The sequence below is a fragment of the Oryzias melastigma genome, linkage group LG3, assembly GCF_002922805.2.
Source record: "Oryzias melastigma strain HK-1 linkage group LG3, ASM292280v2, whole genome shotgun sequence".
In the NCBI taxonomy this organism is placed as follows: Eukaryota; Metazoa; Chordata; class Actinopteri; order Beloniformes; family Adrianichthyidae; genus Oryzias; species Oryzias melastigma.
The window spans coordinates 30,612,716-30,633,576 of NC_050514.1; the positions used below are offsets into that span (position 1 = coordinate 30,612,716).

At 35.8% G+C, this 20,861-nt stretch overlaps 2 protein-coding genes across 11 annotated transcripts in view; one reads left to right on the forward strand and one right to left on the reverse strand.

Moving 5' to 3' along the window:
* The window catches only part of cep89 (centrosomal protein 89), a 75,751-nt gene that overhangs the window by 12,990 nt on the left and 41,900 nt on the right, over window positions 1-20,861 (reverse strand). For 2 of the 8 annotated variants that reach the window (XM_024295581.2, XM_024295584.2), the window contains one exon: window positions 14,683-14,785. The exons of the other annotated variants lie outside the window; for them this stretch is intronic. In XM_024295581.2, coding sequence (XP_024151349.1) covers window positions 14,717-14,785 — 69 coding nt within the window. In that variant the 3' untranslated portion in view covers window positions 14,683-14,716. Of the gene's footprint in view, window positions 1-14,682; window positions 14,786-20,861 lie in introns of those variants that run through there. 8 annotated transcript variants of the gene reach the window in all.
* The window catches only part of zgc:165481 (uncharacterized protein LOC100073327 homolog), a 28,676-nt gene that overhangs the window by 1,425 nt on the left and 6,390 nt on the right, over window positions 1-20,861 (forward strand). For 2 of the 3 annotated variants that reach the window (XM_036211365.1, XM_024295588.2), the window contains exon 2: window positions 17,329-17,420. The exons of the other annotated variant lie outside the window; for it this stretch is intronic. The gene's annotated coding sequence lies outside the window, so the exon portion shown is untranslated. The remainder of the gene's footprint in view (window positions 1-17,328; window positions 17,421-20,861) is intronic. 3 annotated transcript variants of the gene reach the window in all.

The following is a 20,861-nucleotide window of genomic DNA, read 5'->3' on the forward strand; positions in this document are numbered from 1 at the left end:
TGGCACAAGAACATGTTCAAAACAACAAAAACGCCATTTTTATCAGGGTGGGTTTTTAAAACAATCGTAAAAGTCAAAATTGATGCACATTTTCCTACTTTAGCTTTGATTTTAACTTGACACAAAACAAAGCAGGAAGAGGAATTCCTTCAAAATAAGTCAATTATAAGCTAAGAAATTAAGAACTAAAGGGGCCATACCATGAGGAACCAACCTTTTGAGATTTTAAGCGTATTATACTGTTCATTCCTCATTAAGAACCCCAAAGCGGTATTTTGATCTTCTAAAAACCAGCGCTCTCAAAAGCAGCCCCCCCCATACCCACGAAAACGGGCGGGTTCTCACGATCTGACGTCACAGAGTGAGAACCGCCCCTTTCAGGAAGAGTCCTTTTAGTGTGCCAAAGGTAATGTATGATCATATATATGGATATAATTCACTCTGAAAGGCTTAAGAAAAACGTTGCATGGCCCCTTTTAAAAGAACCAAAAAGAGAACTAAACACTGGTAAATTAAATTAAAAAAACATAAAATATATATATATATATATTTTTTTTTTTCCCTGAAACCTCAAGTTGTCACAGTTTTTTGTTAAATTAAACTAGGTAAAAGTTTTTCAATGTTATTTAATAACATTAAAAAAGAAAAATTAAATCTAAAAATCTTTATTTGAATATATGGCCCGTGGGACAAATCCGGCCCGCATCCACATTTGGGCCGGCCCAAAACACTATCAGAAACGCATATATACAGTATATTTTTTTTTCTGTCTGATCAAGATCCACATAGAGCGTGACTTTAATCCACCCATCTGCATTGTGAACAGTGATGGGAGAGGATTCACTATTTATTGGTTTAATTTTTAAAATGTTTTAGTATTATTTTTTCTGTGAAGATTACAGAAAGGAATAACTTAGAATTTGGCTTTGTGTGGCCCCAAATGTTTAAGTTTAGGCTGGGATTGTTACTTATTGTCTGTTAGACTACAAACCGACCTGGTCCCTCATCCCAGAAGAAAACTTTTGTGTGACCCTCACAAGAACAAGTCATTTTAGAAAAACTAACAAAAAAAAACAAAAAAATCCACAACCACAAACAAGTCTAATTACCGTGGGATTTTTCCCCCAACAACACTTGACTTCAATGTCACATAATTAACTCTGAACACAGATTCATTTATTAGCATTTCTGCACACTCTGTCATTATCCTTTATAATTCTGAGGCGGTAATCGTTCTAAATCTGTGTTTGAACACTTCAAAGGCCACGTCGGGGGAAAAAATACTCTTATTTTGAGATCAAAAGCAAATTATCTTCAAATGTCAAGATAATAAGGACTGTTTTCTTGGAATAAGGGATTAACGCTAGGCTGCTTTCTCCGAGATAATGAGGTAAAAATTAATACTTGTCACGGAAAACTTAGTTTTTCCTGAAAGAATCTTTTGATGAAAGCTGCAACTAAAAGTAGATTCAAAACAGGAGAAATGGCTTTGTTTCTACTCCAGAGTGGAGCTGGCTTTTTATGTAGTTTTACCTGTAAAATAAAGACAATAACGAGTAATTCTAACGTTTTTTTTTCAAAATAAAAGCATTTCTTTCTTAAAAGAAGTCAGAAAATCAATTCTTAATTCTTAAACATAAAAATAACAGATGACAGAAAATATTTAACAAAGTCTCTTCTTTTATCATCTCCTTTGGAAGTTGACTTGCTGTAAAAATGTATTGTAGTGGTTGTTTTGTGAGCTGATGCTAGCTTGAGTATCTTGTAGAGAAATAGACTTCTTCTACTGATAGAGTGCGACTGTTTCAAATTTTGAAACTAATTTGTCGTACTTTCACTTTAGCAATAGCCTTCAGATTTTTGCAGTGTGTGCTTTGATGATTCAACTTAGAAGTCAAAGAATCAAACCAGTTCAATAGAACTGAGGAAACTGTTCATTTATTGTCTGCAGGTTGCATGAGACATTCGTGTTGTCCTTACTGCGAACCATAGAAAGGCAAGAGAGCAGGGGGCTGGAAAAACTAAAATAAGTATTTACAGAAAAGTATCTTCTTCAGCCTCGTTTCCACTGATTGGTCCGGTTCGATCCGGCATTTTAAGTGTTTCCATTGTTTAATGGACCCATTTAACAAACTGTAGATCTTGAGGTAGTTTATCCTATGATGGAGTATTAGGGCCACTTTATTAAGAAAATTTTATTTTTAAAATTACCACTTTAAATCTCAGAAATTTACGAAGTCGTAACTGCGAATAAAGTCATATATTTATAACTTTAAAAGTCACAGGCTAAATTTATTACTTTAAGATTAAAGTCGTAAATTTATGACAAAAAAAAGTTGTAAATCTACGAGATTAAAAATCGTAAATTTACCAGATTAAAAGTCTTAAATTTACGAGATTTAAGGTCGTAATCTAATGAGAAAAAACTCGTAATATTACTTTTTTTTGTGGCCCTAAAACTCTGTCGTATACGATGGAGTATTAGGGGCACAAAAAAAAATAATAATATTACAATTTTTTTATTCTTATAAATTTACGAAGTCGTAACTGCTAAATTACGAGAATAAAGTCATATATTTATGACTTTAAAAGTCACAGGCTAAATTTATGACTTTAAGATTAAAAGTAATAAATTTATGAGATTAAAAGTCGTAAATTTACAAGATTAAAAGTTGTAAATCTACGCGATTAAAAGTCGTAAATTTACGAGATTCAAAGTCGTAGTTTTATGAGAAAAAACTCGTAATATTACTTTTTTTTGGTGGCCCTAAAACTCTTTCGTATACGACGGAGTATGAGTTTTTTCTCGTAAATTTACGACTTTAAATCTCTTAAATTTCTGAGATTAAAAGTCATAAATTTAGGCAATGACTTTTGAAGTCATAAATATACGACTTTGTTCTCGTAATTTAGCAGTTACGACTTTTTCCTCGTAAATCTACGAGATTTAAAGTCGTAACTTTAAGAATATTTTTTTCTTTATAAAGTGGCCCTAATACTCCGTCGTAGTCGTACTATCCGTTGTGGGTCCATAGAAAAATAGAACGAGACGCTTGGGGCGCAGTCCCACATTATGGGTGACAGTTCCCAGACTGTGGTTGGTTAAAATATTTTACTCAAAAGTGACTTTATTTTTCAGTTTGTTTAAGTGAAGGAACATCTGTTTGAGGTCAAAATCAAAGATGCATTTTTTTTGTAATTATTTGCCCAAAACAAGTAAAAACTGTCATGATCCATCAAAAATACATTTCACTTACAAATCTTCTCAACGTCTGGGTTTCTATTTGCATATTTTCCCCATTTGTGTCACATTTTTATCTTCCTCTAACCGTCTGACATTTATAGCGTCTGTGGATTCAAGTCAAGGCTCGTGCGTCCAAACATTTAACATTTCACAAGCTGTGATTTCTCTGTAAAAGGCTCCAGAGCAGCAGTCAGGCTCGCTAATGGTGAGCCATGCTGGGCAAGCTGTTGTTTTTTTAACAAACCTACACAGAGCAGCGAGACAAATAACACGCAAACGGGGAGTGGAACCATCAATAATGTCACGAGTGATGAGTTTGATTGATTAAATGTCTGACGTGAGTTTTGTTATCTTACGGGCTGAAATGAGCGAGTACAGTATTTGAGTGACAGCCATGATTCACGTTTCAAATGAGGTTTTTGTTATTGTTAAACATAAAAACAAGAAAAACTTCATTCAAAGTGGCTAACAGGGCAGTGGGAGTTTCATGGTGTGGATTTCCCCATAGATAGAAAACTGTTGAAGTGACAAACTGATCAAAACGTCTACATTTATATCAAAATCTTGCACCCAACATAGAGTTTCGGGGGTCACAACCATTGACTGTATAAGAGAACTGGAGTGAGTGACCCCTCCCCCCTGATGTCCCAAACAGGAAGTACCAGCTGGTTACAGGAAGCCAAAATCCCATAGACTTCTGTAAAGAAATAAACAGCTATAACTCAATCTATTTATCAGAATTACCACTCTTGCACTGATACATTTTTTAAACATGTTCTTCCTAATCCTCATTATTTTTGTAAATATTTTTCTATATCGCAAGTTATTCAAGTTATAAACTGGCCAATCGGATGTCTCAATAAAAGCATGTGTCGAACGCTCAAAACATTTGATTGATAGATTCTCCCACTTTCAAGTGTGTGGACTTCCAACAAGCTCCTGATTGGCAAGAGTGGTTGCCATAGAAACGTTGACTCAGCCCGATTCAACCAATCACTGCTTACAGACAACTTTTTTTGTTCCAACATGGCGGCGTCCATATTGCAAAAACTGAATTGACTCCTTTAGATGAAGCCGTTTCCATTAAATTATAATTATTCGAATAATCAAACCATTTCACATAGTAAGTCATTCAAAAACACAGTGACGGATGAGAACAATACTTTAACTTACTGCAGATACATTCACATTTCTGCCACAGCACGAGCGCTCATAATCATTTATCAAAGGAGACGTCGGTGTCTTGTTCAGATCATGGAGCGGATGAAGCGTTTTTGTGGGAAATCTTGGTTGATGATTTTACAGAGGAGCTGTGGGTCCAACAGTTCCACATATGTTCAACTTGTGATGAGCTCAAGAGACTGCACAGCTAAGTGTGATATTCGATTGTTGGTTAGGTGACTCATTTCATTTGAAAGATGTGTTTCCATTGCAGTTTGGGGAAATATGTTGATACGCCTCAAAAACCACCTCCTCCAAGCGCAAAAACTTTTTTTTAATAAATGCAATATTTTTTTTAATTGTCGCATTCACATAAGGCTAATTTATTATCGCAAATCCCATTTGTGCAATTTCATATTCAATGGAAAGTAGGGCTGGATTGATAAAATCAATTACCGTATTTTCCGGACTATAAGTCGCGGTTTTTTTCATAGATTGAATGTCCCTGCGACTTATACTCCAGTGCGACTTATATACGAATTTTTAATGATGAGATATGGACCGTAAGTCTAGAGTGCCCTCTTATGGTGATCTATGCAATTACTTTATTTACTTTAGTTATTCAGACGTGACACAGAGGACGAAGAATTTAAGGGATTTAGTGATATGGAGTGAGATTGCGTGCAATTAATTACAGTAAAGATACAAAGTTGATGAGTTCTTGAGGCTATAGTTAAAGAAAACTGTTATGTTATATAAATGCTACACCTTTTCGTTTTTTTCATGATGCTAATATGTGAATATGTGTTGACACATATTCAGCCTGTTTTCTATTCACTTATGAATGTTATAACTTACCTTCCAGGATGATGTAATATAGTTTTTTTCAACCAGTTTGTAAAATAAATTACTTGAAAAAAATGCGACTTATACTCCAGTGCGACTTATGTATGGTTTTTTTCTTCTTCATTATGCATTTTTTGGCCCCTGCGACTTATACTCCGGTGCGACTTATAGTCCGAAAAATACGGTAATTGATTTGAGTCAATCTAAGCTTAATAGATCAATATTTGATTCTTAAAAATAGAGATCAATCTAGCATATAATGCTAAAGACCGCTAGTTTGATGATAACGTTTAATGGGACTTCCCATAGGATGGCTAATGCTAACGCTCAGTCGACCTAAACATACATTGTTGACTAAATAAACATCTTTATAAACTCACAGGCATGAATTTTCTAAACTGTTTTAAGGACACATTTTTAAAGTAACCATTTGTGGTCTAAAACACAGTTTTTTGCTCCTACTTTCTTCTTCTTCTGGAATAAAGTGTAATGCTATAGTGTGAGCTCCACCTAGTGGCCAAACTGAAACGCCCTCCAGGAGAAGCAGAACAATGTTTACAATGTTAATGATCTGAACATTTTAGATAGAACTTCTCCTTTAGAGAATCCATGTGACACTGTATGATATTAACAATCTCATTATTTCATTTTACATTATTTGAACTGTATCAGATTAATATAAATATATTCAAAACATACAGTAGCCTATAGGGATGTTCCGATCAGGTTTTTTTGGGCCCGATCCGATTCCGAGTCATTGGATTTTGTGGATTTGCCAATACCGAGTCCCGATCTGATACTTTTGTAACACATTTAAAACATGAATAAATGAAATAAACAGATTTGTGTTGTCCCTTATTTATATTTCATTAACCTTCTTTTATCATTAAAAACTTAAATAGAACAATTATTTGAAGTAGCTTTAATAAACAAAGATAGAGCAAATATAAACTAGGAAAAAATACTATTTTCTTGTTATATAAGTGATAATTAGTCATGTGATAAAGTTTAGTGACTTTAGCTTTAACATCTTTAGAGCTATTGAACATTTTTGACCAAATGTGATTCCTGTCCTCATTTAGAATTCTTAAAAATGAATGATGACTGTTTTAGCATGACTTTGATGATGAGTGTTCATGATTAGATGATATCATTAAAATTATTTATTCGTTTTTTTTTTTTTAAGATTATGTAATTCCTTTTTAAACTCTTGAGACATCAAATTTTCGTTTTTATTACCACAGTAGTTATTTTAAAAAAAAACCTTTGTCAGATAAATCAAACAGGCATATCAAAGGACAGCTCGGGTCCTGAGGAGTTAGATCACAGAGTTAGCATGTAGCAGTTAGCAGCTGCTGCAGCCATCTGTCTGTCGTCAGCACAAAAAGTTTAACATTAAACACAAACCCGTATTTTCGGTTGAAATGTCTTTGTATGTTGTTGTTTACATTAAGACAAACCAATAGAGACTCTTGTTGGCAGTGTTTTTCAAAGAGTGATTGATCCTGGAAGTCTGAATCTGTGAACATCTAGCTAGCTTGACCTGAATTGTTTAAGCGTCCTGTTTAAACTGCAACTGTTTTCTGCTGCATTTTACAGCAACAGCATTTTGTGATTTGTTCATGACATGCAGACTTCTAGTGGAGTATTTATCTGGACTGATAAGCTTGAAATAATAAGAAGAATAAATTAAATATCCGATCATTATCGGTGGAAAAGATCCGATTTCGATCGAGTCATCGATCACGTGATCGGATTGGGACATCCCTAGTAAACCATTCATGTATTTCTCAACAAATGTGTATAAATGTGCAAACTGTGTAAACTCAAACTGAATTGAATTGAAAGGATCGAGAGAATTGGAAAAAAAATCAAAATTGAATCGATCTAGGTTCTTGAGAATCAAATTGTTTCTGGAAATTATTATCGACACCCAGCCCTAAAAACGCAACTTTATCCAGTCAACCGTTGCGCCTTGAGAAAAGCGGGCGACTCCGTCACTCTCCGATTGACGAGCAGTCGTGTCCTGCATGATAAGAATCAGAGTCCTGAGATGCTTTCCAGGGAGGTGGGAGAGCGTCACCATCGTCCCAGCTGAAACTGTGACATTTAGCCTTCACAACAAGTTGTGCTGAGCGCCGCAAAACCAATCCACCCCCCACCGCCACCGCCTACCTCCCCCCTTCACAGCTGCAGCCCAGCGACTGCTGACCTTCTCCTCACAGCATCAAAAGCAGAGACCAACACTTTTAGCCGTTTCGCTGGGGGGCCGGTTGCAATAGAAAGCATTATTTCCATCATGTTTTTATGTGAAGAGGAAAAAGAAAAATAACAGACAACTCAATACATGTATAAAAATAGAAGTAAAAATGGAGCAGAAACTGTTAAAAACTATTCTATAACCAAAGCTAGTTACCATCTCTATCTCCAAACCTGCTTCTAAAAATACATTTTTAAAAGATGACAAAAGCAGCTGAGAGCAAGAGAAACAGAAGCCAGGTTTATTATGAAAAATGATTATTGACAGCTCTGGCGTGGAGGCTGACAAAAGCTGGGTGCTGAAGCTGCAGCGTGTGAGCAGCAGGGCTCATTACCAGCAGGTCTGCTGGTTCTCTGGTGCATGAGGTTTTCAGCTCCAGCACTGCTGCTCTCTGGACGTATCCTCTGCTTGCCCAAAACGCAGACCATCAATGTTTGTTTTGTTGGCTTGAGATCCACTTTTTCTATAAAATTTCAATATTCAGATCATTTTTAGAGCTGTTAGAATGAGAGTATTTCCACAAGTTTAGGCTCAAAATGGACAGAAAGAATTTGGATTGGAGCCCATTTAGTCTGACAAACTGACAGGAGACTCTGAACTCAAGCTCAACTCTGTCCTTCGGAAAGCTGGAACAGAAAATGGAAATCCAGAGCTGTGCAGGAGGACAAACACCGGAGTGTTCAGGCCTGCGAAACACCGACCACAAGAGAAACCTTCAAGGTGTCAGAGATAAAAATAAAAGACTGAGAAAGACAAAAGAACTAGGAGACTGGACGAGAGTTTGAGGTCTACTGATGGGACGTTGAGGACTTTCAACCAGTCAGTGGAGTAGTGAAAGTCTCAGGAGGCAATTTCTTCAGATCATCTTGACAAGCTGACCGACTGACCCCAGCAGGTCTGACTCTATTTGCTGCACGTTTTTTTTTTTAAGTAGGCAAAGTAAAAAAAAATGACAAAATGTTCGCCTTTCAATAAAATCAAGACAACTTTTTGGTGTGTTTGTGGAGCAATTCTCTTTCAGTCTTTTGATCATTAGAATTTAGACACAAAGTTTTTCTTGCATAAATGATGGTTCAAAGTCATGAAACTGATTTAAAGTCTCACTCCAACTATATTGTGATCTATTGTAAAAGCATTCCCAGAATTATGCCGTTTTTAGCCCAAAACAAAAAAAATGTTTTGTTTTTTAGGACATATTTTCTACAGAGCAGCTAGATTGTGGGCGGGACTTTAGCAGCTAATTTCCCATCAGTCCTTTGTTTACACTGACCCGCTAGCTTATAGCCTTTTAAGGTCAAGCTAACTTTAGCGTAGCAAAAAAACGTTGAGCAATATCAGAGCTATCCCGCCGTCTAGAGCCAGCCGGCAGCACAGACGAGGAAAATCAAGACGTTATTGGATCTATTTGTCTAAGAATTGAAGCAGGGAAGGGAGACTTAGAGACTTAGACCCACTCAGGGCAGCTGCTGTGTCACAAACCTGAGCTTTTTCTAACCGCAGGTTTTCATCTGCTCCCGATCCATCACGATTTGAAAGAAGAGATACTCAGAAACACAGTTTTCATTCTAAATTATTTTATACGTGTCCTCAATTATGAGAAAAAAACATGTTAAAATTTTCATTGGAGTGGGTCTTAAAGGAACAAACAAGTATTTCTGATCTGTTTAGAGGTGGACGAAACTCAAGTGATGAACCAATGGAGCACATTCCTCCTTAAAATTTTTTGGTATATTCGAGACAATCCAGACTTGGAAGCTGTAAATCAGCTCCCGACCATCATACTACCTCCACTGTTGCCATAATCTGCCTTTTAAATGATTGTTTCCTTCCAAACTAAAACTTTCTTATCATTTCACATAATATTTTTAGAGTTGGATAATCCACATGTTCTTCTGTTCACAGCATATTTGTCCTTGAAGTCTCTTATGGAGCCCATTCTGTGTCTCGCTGTGGATCTCTGGAGTCTGACAGTCCCAAAAATGTATTTTAACCCGTTTAGACTGACATGTGTCTTTATTTTCTCGTCTGTTCTTGGACTCTTTCATGTGGCAGCGTGATGTCTTTCTGATTGAGATCTTTTACTTTGACAGGCAGATTCTATTGAAGTGATTTCTCTGAACTCGGTCAGATCAGAGGATGTTGACCTCAGCTGGTAAATGTGCGTATAAGTCCTTTATTATTCAGCAAAAAAGGGATCACAGGTTTTTTTCACTTTAACAAATAGATCAAACAAAAACTGTATTCTGTATTTGATCATATTTTTAGTGTTAGAAGGGAGTAAAGCATAGCATTTATAGCATAAACTGAACTTTAATTTCCTCTTTTTTTGTACTAAATTCTAACAAAATGCGGCTCAAGTAGATTTTGATTCTTAAGTCAGCTCGCATGAGTTGACTTCCCTTTCTTAACGTTCAGTTTGTGCTGCGAGCAGCAGCTTCCTGCGTCTTTGAAAGCCGAGCAAAGCTGCAGCTGAAGTTGGAGGCTGCAGTGTAAACATCTTCCTCTCTTCTCGTCTGTCAGCTCGCTGCTGCTGCTGCTGGATTTAACAAGCTTGCAAGCTCAGCAGCAACATCCTGTCCCTTAACCTCAACTATTAATTTACCAAATCAAATTCTACTTAAATTCTCGGCAGCAGTAATTTGGTGTAACAGGCTGTGAACATTACCGGCTCAATAAAGAATGTTTTGGGGTTTAATGGCCACATCAGAGGGTTTATGGGAAAGAAGTCGAAGAAAAAAACTGGTTCATCTTCTGCAGACAAGCGGTGAAGGTGATATTGGTGTAGTAGGTCAATTCCAGTAATAGACTATGAATGACTGCAGTCCCATTTTTTCAGTTAACAGAGGCTGGTACTGCTTTTGTCTGCTTGTATTGGTTGGTTTTCTGTGACAACGCGTTCTCCGCCTCCCAAAGGATGTGAGTCGATTTCAGAGACCGACTTCAAGGTGAATGTAAAAAACCCAGAAGCAGAGTCTGATTAGAAAACTGAGTTTTTAGCCCCTTGACGATGGCTGATGCAAAAACGAATCAAACCTGTCGACCTCGGGATTGATTTTAAGATTCTCCTTCTAGTTTTTAAATGTTTTAATGAGTTGGGACCTCATTTTGTATCAGATCTCTTCACTCCTGACAAACCTTCCAGAGCTGTCAGATCATCAGGTCTCTTTCTGATACCCACATTGAGAACTAGGACTCAGGGAGAACACTCGTTTTAGTACAGTGGTCCCGATCTGTGGGAAAACTTACCTGAAGATCTTATGCCTTGTTTCCACTGAGCGGTCCAGACCAGACTGGACTTTTGAGTGTTTCCGTTACAAAATGGACCCGTTAAGCAGGACCGACTGTACCATTTCTTCTTATCAATCTTTATTTAACCAGGATGGGTCCCACTGAGATTTAAAACCTCTTTTCAATTTCTGGTCCCCTGTTGGTTGTAGGTCCATAGGAAAATGGGGGGGTTGGGGACCAAATATGACGATCCCCTCCCCCGCCATTTCAATCTCACCCAAGCCCCATGGCCAAAGACTGTTCATTACCGATCTATACTCATCAAAAACTCAATTTACTCAATTTCTCTGGTAACATCCGCTGCTGGAATTATTCGGTAAAAACAGCAAAAAAATGTTTACGGTGTACTTGAAATACATTTTTCTTTTTTTAGAACTGGAAATAAATTCAGGTGACAACTGATTTAAGACGATAAATATTTGATTTAAAGCATGAAATGCCATTTGACCTTTTTAATGAATACATGTGTATTACTCATGTTGATGCTCTGCTGATTAAAACAAATGGTGTCTTTATCACCAAGATGCCCTGCATCTGTCTGATCTTCGCTTCCAGAATCTTAAGATTGTTTTCCAAAAACAAGGTTGCCTTGTCCTCAGTCTGAGCGGCGCCCTTCAGAAAGCGTAAATCACCCAACGGCAGGCGCCTCCGTGCAGAACAAAGTTTTGAATGTCAAACAAATGCATTTGTTTGGCCCATTTTCAGACAAATTGATGAGCAAAAACTTCCCCTGAGTCCAGCTGGGAGTTCTTCATTACACATCTTGCTAACCGGAGACACACTCGAGGTTAAAAACAAGGTTCACTGTAAGAATCATCAGGATTCCCGCTAAAATGTGCAGAGCTGAAAGCCTCTGAGCAGAAAAGGTCAAACAGCCCGTGTGCTGTCCGGGTCTCATTAGCTCAGTGTGTCCATGAGTTCCAGCAGACCCTTAAAATGCAGACTGAGTCCTGTGTCGCTGTTTGAATAACAGAAACTGACAATGCGGTGAAGACAAAACCTCTCCATTCCTGCAGAACTTCATTGTAGCAGCTTTATTTATCTGTTTGTTTTAGCTTGAAGGTGCAGACTGTCCTATAGTTGTGATGTTTTTATATAGAAATAACCGATTTTTAAACCCATCGCTGTGGTAAAATCACTCACTAAACATGCAGAACTTTGAGAACTGTGCAGCATCTTTAGAGACTGAAAGAAATATGAATTGAGCTGAAGGTAAGAGAGCTCACAGCAGGTCAGCGTGTCCTTGTAATTCTTCAAGTTTTTCTAGTTTTTGCTGCAGTCAGAACTGCTGGGACCCAAATCAAAACTCTGACGACTCAATCCAAGGTGAATTTAGATTTTTGTCAATAAAATGTCACATTCTGACATATTGCATTTAACCATGAAGAATCCACAAGAACAAGTTTAGGTTCTTTTTGTTTTATTACATTTATTCTTTTTTTAATTTGATTTTTTCAGCCACTCCTATTGGATAACATTTTTAAAATAAACAAACAAAAAACAAATTGTTGAATTAATTTTGAAAGGTCAGAAGAAAATTGTTTCTTGGGTTCTGCAGGGTTAAATTACTCATGAGTACTATAATACTCTTTTGGTAAATATTACACAATACATTAATAGTCAGTTCAAGGCAAGGGTTTATTGATTAAAAAAAAATTATAATAAAACTTTTATGAAATATCTGTAATTTTGACTGGATAGGTATTTAGATGTCCAAAATATATTCAGTAAACTTGTTAAAATTACATCAACTACTATTTTTTTTGTAACAAAACTTTTTTTTTTATTTAGCATGTTGAAAACATTTGCCATTTGAATTTATAAAAAGGAAACAATTATTAAAGTTTATCCACTTTTTCAGATTATTTCTATAGTTTTGAAGTATTTGGTTGTTAAAATGCACAAATGTTTACTTGAGAGGCTGAACTCTATGGAGAGAAAATAGTCTCATTCAATGTGTGTGTGCATAGTTCCTGATTTGTAACTTGTGTCTAGGTGTTGTGTGTAACTTAGGATTTGTGTGTGTACTTTCAATTGTGTATTCACAAGTGTAAAAATGACAAAATACAAAAAAAAAAATACAATTTACACACAAAAAATTTTAAATTACAGCAGCTTCAAGCTAACTACACATACAAATCTTTAAGAAGTACACACAATTCCCTGATACACACACACACTGTGAGACTCTTTTTTCACATCTCAAAGATTTGTGTCCACGAGATGTGTTTAAATGCTACTCAATGCTGGGTCATCAGAGTTTTCGTGTCGAGGGTGTCAAGGAGGAACTTGGACCGCCGGCAGGAAAGCGTAGCCCAAAGGGAGTGATGAGATTAGAGAAACTTCAGTGTTGATTATTTTAAAAACGTATATTTAGATTTTTTATATCTGCTTAATAATGTGGGAAAATGTCAAGTTTTCAGCAGTTAATATTCACAATCTAAGTTCAAAGCGACTGATAAGAAAACTCTGATGACCCAGCATTCTAGCAGCATTGAAACGCATCACTTACAAACGAACCTTGAAGACATGAAAAGTCTCACCACAGATCTGTGTGTAAGTGCAGTTTTGTGTGTATGTTTTAGACGATTTGTACTTTTTAAAGATGTGTATGTGGGGTTTTAGGCTGTTGTAATTTAAAGTTGTGCATATATGCATTATATTGTGTATGTTTTTGTATTTTGTAAGTTAAACATGAGAATACAGTTATGCACAAAAGGTATTGTATGAGTTACAAATCAAGAATTACACACACAAAAATCGAGTGAGACTATTTTCTCTCCATAAGAACTTAAGTCTGTTTTTGTCTCAGATTCCAATACTGAGTTTGTGTTGTCAAAATAACCTGAAAAAAGTTGTTGTAAAGTGATATGATAGTTTTAATTTTAAATTTTAGAGAGGTAAAAATAGGAAAACTATCATTTTGAATTTAGGAAGAGGGTTAGTAATGTATATGACATGACTGAAGATGGTATCATTATTTACCGTCAAAGTCAAGGCCCGGGGGCCGAATCCGGTCCTCCGGGTAATTGTTTCCGGCCCTCCAGATCATTTAATTTAATGTTTTTTGTATTGTTAATTTTATTTATTGCCTGATGTTATCTTGCGGTTATTTTTAACCTACGTAATTTTGACAAATATATTTTTACGGAGAGTAAAATATTGAAGGTTTTTTAAGGTTTAAGTTGATTTATTCTGGAATAATATTTCAGTCTTTTTATTATTCATAATTAGTTTGAAAAGTTACAGTTTTAAAGTTTTAGAAAATTGTCATTCTGATAGCTTTTTGGACAATTTTGGCATTTACTAAGAGTTTTTTGGACTATTTTGGAGTTTAGCTAATATTTCAGCTACATGCTAGCTGTTTTGGCTAATTTATGATTTCCTTTTTAAGTTTTTTTGGGCTGTTTTGGAGTTAGGTTAGTATTTACAAACTAGCTGTTTTGGCTAATTTAGGCTTTTTTCCGTTTTTTAGGCTATTTTGAAGTTTTGCTATTTTTTTCAGCTACATGCTAGCTGTTTTGGGTAACCTAAGTTTTCTTTTTAGGTTTTTGAAGGCTAATTTGGCATTTAGCTAATATTTTAGGTGGCTATCAGCTTCAGTGATTTTAGCTTCAGTGTTTTCCTATTTAAAAATCAATCAAATCTAATTAAGCTTGTTGTTTTATTTCCCACTGATTTTTTTGGCCTTCGTTTAGCTTCTTTCATTATTTTTATTTTAATGCTCTTTTTTTCTGACCGTTTTCATTCATTATTTGTGCTCCTTAACTTGCTGTTTTATTTTGACAATCTGGATCATTCTCCCTCGTATTTCATCAGGAGTTTATGTCGTCTTTACTGAAAAAGATTCTACATAATAATATCCACCAAACTTATTTTCCTCTCAGTTTAGTTGTTTTATTCAGCTGTGTCTGCGTTCAGAACTTTACTTTCTCATTAGCGAGGCGGTCCTCAGCTTCTGTCTTCCCGCCTGTGCTTCCTTTTACCTTCAAGGCAAGGCAAGGCAAGTTTATTTGTATAGCACATTTCATGTACAGAGACAATTCAAAGTGCTTTACATAAAACATTAAAAGAAACAATCAAAAGAAATAGTAAAAATGTCATTCATCATCATTCAAATCATTAAAATAAAATTAAAAGAAAGTAAAAAGATTTTAATTTAAAACAAGCATAGATAGACAGTGCGGACGTAAACTTTTGAATACATATTAATCAAATGCAACTGAGAACAGGTGAGTCTTTAACCTGGATTTAAATACACTGAGTGTTTCAGCAGATCTAAGGTTTTCTGGAAGTCTGTTCCAGATATGTGGAGCATAGAAGCTGAATGAAGCTTCTCCATGTTTAGTTCTGACTCTAGGAACTGATAAAAGACCGGATCCTGATGACCGGAGAGGTCTGGCTGGTACATACTGGGTCAGGAGGTCACTCATGTATTTTGGTGCTAAACCATTCAGAGCTTTATAAACCAGTAACAGAACTTTAAAGTCTATCCTCTGACAGACAGGTAACCAGTGTAAAGACCTCAGAACTGGACTGATGTGGTCTACTTTCCCGAGGAGCAGAGTTCTGAATAAGCTGCAGTTTCCTGATGGATTTTTTTGGTAGTCCTGTCCTCAGCTTGAGTCCTCACAGGTCCAGCTTTTTTGCTTTGTTTTATCTGGAAATCCTGCTAAAGAATATTTTCTTGATGTTACTTAGAAGATAATTTACAATAGAAACAATAGTTCCATTTATTGAAGTGATTTAAATTGTTCTTAACCAGCTGGAGGAATATTTGTGTAACAAAAACTACAAAAATACTAAATATTTATTTTAAAAGAAAGATTTTCAGAAACATATATCCAAATTTTAGTTTAAACAAGTGTGTTTATGTTAGGAAGCACCTTCGGAACATGTTTCAGTTAACTTAAAAGTTGCTCGTTAAATTGATGATGACAAGTAAATCCAATTTTTGTTGTAAAAAAAGGCCATATATTGTAATTATGATAGAATAATTAAAACGCAACGATGCACACATTTACATCTAAATGAAATGAGTAATGCTTATCTTGAAACACTTTTAAATAGTGGACCTTTTACAGTTTTTGTGTTAAAAAATGAGTTTGGGGGCTGACAAAGGCAGAACAAGCGTAACCTTTTGGATCAATTTAGAGAAGACACACGGAGCCGACGCTCCAACAGCAAAGTTCAAAGCCGTCATTAACATCCTCACAGAGAGACGGCGCGCTCAAGCGGCTAAAGCCTTCCTCGGCGGGAACACTCTGCCTTTATGATCACGTCAGTTAGTTAAAAACAGAAGTCGAACTGATTAATCTGAGCGTTCACTTTAGCCCAACACACAGCTACACTGTTAAAGCAAACGTGCAGTAAAAGCAGGTAAATCTTCCTTTCCAACCTCAAGAATCGCTTTAATGTGGCAGATTAAAGTCTCACCACCATAACATGAAACATACTGATGAGAACAGAGTTTACTTTGAGAAACATAAATGTGACTGCTTCTGATGTGGGAAATAAAAGCTTCAATGTGATCTTTTTTACAGTGGCCTTGAAATGCAAATCAGTTAAGGATTCCAGCAATCAAAAATGCAAAACAAACTGAATTACATTTGGGGTTTTTTCTGTTTCTTATTTTTACTATGCATTTATTTCATTTAATAACATAAAAATACAATATACAAATATAGCAGTTTTTAAATTAAAAGGAAAAGAGATTAGAACACTTATAATATCTGCCTCTAAAGCTAAATATACAAAAGTAAATCAAGGTAAATCAAATAAAAAAAAATTGTACAAATTGGATTTGTGATAATATATTCGCCTAATGGAAACAGGACAATTTTGAAAAATGTGTATGTATCGAAAAAAAGTTTTCGTGCTTGAAGGAGGTGGTTTTTGAGGTGTGTTGAAATTGATAAATTTAGAAAAAACTACAATGGAAACACTTTTTTCAAATAAAATGAGTCATGTGACCAATATCCAGATACCATGCTTAATGGGCGCCACAAGAGGTCCCACAGTATCACTTCATCAAAAGTTGTCATGTGGAATTGTTGGATCCACATCTACTCTGTAAAATCCCCCACCACCATTTCCCAAAATCGTTTCATCTGTTACCACTCCATGGCCTGAATAGAACGCCGACGTCTCCTTTGATAGATGATGAGTACTAGTGCCGTGGCAGAAATTTGAATGTATGTGCTGTAAATCAAAGTATTGTTGTTTATTTATTTATTTATTTATTTTGAATGACTTATCTCATGAGTTTATTTGTGTTTATTCACATAATTAGGATTTAATGGAAACGGTGTCATTGCTATCAGTTTTGTGCAACTGTGTTATGAAAACACAGCCATTGTGTTTTGTTTTTCTAACATTATTTTTTCCTTTATGTTTTTTATATTTTGCCTTTGGAATTTTGTTTTTGTTTTCCGTAATGTGATGTTTTTTGTTTTGCTTTTTTAATTGTCATCATAATTTTAAAGTTTTTTTTGCGTCCAGATATCTGTGATGTGATTTGTACTTCAAGGCCACCGTACTTTTTGATGAAAGAATCTTCAATAGCTGGACTGACACAGACGTGGACATGTCTTCTCGACAGACAAACCTGAACTTAAGTCTGTAAGTGTGTCCACCACAACATTGAGTAAAAAAATCTGTTCTATTTTGTAACATCTTATTGAAACAACTTGTTGCTTGAAGTGCAAAACTATACATATAGTTTGTGTGGTTAAAGGCATGAATAAAACAGTGAAGATCAAAGGAAAACAGATGTGTACCTTCATCTTTGACTAGCAGCTATATCCTGTTAATAATGTATACCGTATAGTAGTCCCAGTGTTTATTAAAAGAAATATTTAGATGGCGAGCGGCACAATGGCGTAGTGGTTAGCATTTTTGCCTCACAGGGGTTCAAATCCCGGCAGGGACCATTCCATGTGGAGTTTGCGTGTTTTCTCCCACAGTCCAAAAACATCGTTTATAGATTAATTGGGGATTCTAAATTGAAAATTGTTTTGAATGCAAGTGTGTGGTCTTTATTGACTGTATATGAGGACTGGACCGAGTGACCACTCCCCCCATCGAGTTCCAAACAGGAAGTAGCTGTTGGTTACAAGAAGCCGAAATCCCATAGACTTGTTTAGAGAAGTAAACAGCCATTACTCAGTCATTCTATTCGTCAGAGTAACTGTTCTATAGATAGATTTTTCTTTACATTTTCTTGCTAATCCTAATTTTTTTTCATGCTATTTTTTTCTTTATCACACGTTTTCAAGTCATAAACTGACCAATCAGAGCCCTCAGTGAAAGCGTGTGCTTCTTGCTGTCCCCCACCTTGAACATTTGATTGACAGATTCTCCCGAGCCGCTTTCAGTGTGGACTTTCAACAAGCTCAATACTGATTGGCCGACAGTAGTTGCCATAGAAACACCGACTCAGATCGACTCGAACCAATTACTGTCATCTGGTTCCAAGATGGTGATGTCACACCTGCTCTGTCCAGTTCTATATATATATATATATATACAGTCAATGTTGGAGAACTGATCAGAGTGTAACAGTTGGGATAGGCTCCAGCAACACCGAAAGGGATTCAGTGTGTTCAGAAGACGGATGGACGGATGCCCTCGGATTAGAATGGTATTGGGTAAACGGGGTTCATTTAGCCTAAAACACAGTGTGTACTGAATTTACGGTCACATACGGTTAGCAACAACACAGAATGAAAGGATTAGTGTGGTTTAGTACCGACTGATTTAATGTATTTATAGTGATAATAGAAGGTTTATATATATATATATGCTTCATGTAGGTCACAAACTAAACCATCCTTTGCAGAAATCTGCTTGTATTTCTTCTCTAAAAGAATTCACTGAGAACAAAACTTTGTATTTTCTCTGGTAAAAGCAAAATTTATCTTGTTAGCTCGTCTTTAGCTGCTTCATTTCTGACTGTCTTAATCTTATTTTCTTCATATTGTTGGATCTGATCTAAGGACAAATCCTTGATCCAATTGAACAAACTCTAAATATTTTTTGTAATCCTAAAGCGGCTTTGGATGACTTCCAAACTGTAAAAGAATATCTTTCTTTTCAACTATTTGGAGCATTTTAACCACTAACATTTATTTTCAACGTGTTTTTTATATACTTTTGCCAGAACATTTCTGTGTACAAAATTTTGTGTTTTTTTTTTATTACTATTTATTTAGAATTATGTTTGAAGCGTTCAAAGAAATTCTGAAAGTCTTTTGTTTTGTCAATAGAAAAATGTGGAGTGAATGTTAATGAAAACGTACCTTCAGAAGCAACATTTTCCTGAAAGAGCTTTTGTTTTTCCACAGCGCTCAGTCACAGAACTGTGACCTTTATCTCTTAATCTATTTAATGTGCTTTGTTTATCTATTATTGCTTTAATTTAAAAAAATGAGTCCTGTAAAGTCCTTTGGCTGAGGCTGATCCATCATCTCCCGCTTTGCGACACCTCCCTGTCATCTTCTAAAGAGATTTTTACTGCAGACCTGTTGCTGAAATATTTAACAGTCAGCAAGTCACAGAGAGGCCTGCTGGGTATTTGCCAAAGCAACACCCACCTATTTGATATATATTTTATGGTTCTGATGGAGGGCTTTTCTTTAGGACTTTAATTTTCAAATATGGATGTAAAATAGGAGGCAAAAGGAGGAGTTTCTGCTGCTTCTGCTAATGAAAACTCAATTTAAAATCCTTTTAGATTTATGTTTTTGATTGTGTTTTAGAGAAAAGACAAAAGCAGACGAGGAGGGGGTGATGATTCCTTGACACAAGAAACTAATACCACGCTTTCTGGTAGCTAAAAATAAGTGCAAATAAATGTAAAAGAGGCTCATAAAAGTCAAGAAGCTGCATTTTTCCTCCTAAAATTTGATTTTACAAAGATTTTAATTCAGATTTTCTCTCCAGCAATTATAGTTTACAATCTTATTTTTTTCTGAATAAGGTTATTTATTAAAACAAGCTTGTTTTTCTTGTTTATAAAGGTTGTTTTGTTTTATTAAAATACAGAGTTAAACAGAAATACTTATCTTAACATAAAAGACCTAAACACATAAAAAAAAAATCTAACAAAAAGGTTAAAAAATATTTCACAAATATACAGTGTTATTGTAAAATAAAGACTTTAAAAGTTTAAGCTCCAATAAGAAACAGCACAAAAAAACAATTCTGCCACTATTTTCCTTCTTTATCAGGTGTTCAGCGATTCATTTTCCCCACAATTTGGCTCAAACCTGGTCTTATGGTTTTGTTTCAGTTTAATATATAACTTTTGTATTACAAAAAAACAACAAGAAACTACAAGTTCAGAAACGTTATTTTACTCATTTCCTAATAAACAAGTAACAATGACGAAAAACCTTTAAGCTGGCCTGAACTAAATTATACATTTTGTGGTGTTTTATTTTATGTTCCGCTATTCGCCGTTATGTTATGTCACGCTATGTTATGTTACATTATCTTACGCTACATTACATTACGCTACGTTACATTATGCTATGTTACGCTACTTTACGTTAAGCTATGTTACGTTACGCTGTGTTACGTTACGCTATATTTTGCTACGCTACATTATGCTACGTTACGTTATGCTACATTACGGTACGCTATGTTACATTATGCTATGTTACGCTACTTTACGTTAAGCTATGTTACGTTACGCTGCGTTACGTTACGTTACGCTATATTTTGCTACGCTACATTATGCTACATTACGGTACGCTATGTTACGCTACGTTATGCTACATTACGGTACCCTATGTTACGCTACGTTACATTACACTATGTTAGGTTATGCTACCTTACGTTCCATTACGCTACGTTACCTTACGCTACGTCGTGCTACGTTCCGTTACACCACGTTCCGTTACGCTACACTATGCCATGAAGATCATTGGTGTCCCTCTCACTGGATTATCAGACATCTACGACTCCCGCCTCACCCGCAAAGCCATCAGGATTGCGGGTGACCCATCCCACCCATCCCAGAGCCACTTCAGCCTGCTGCCATCAGGGAAGAGACTGCAA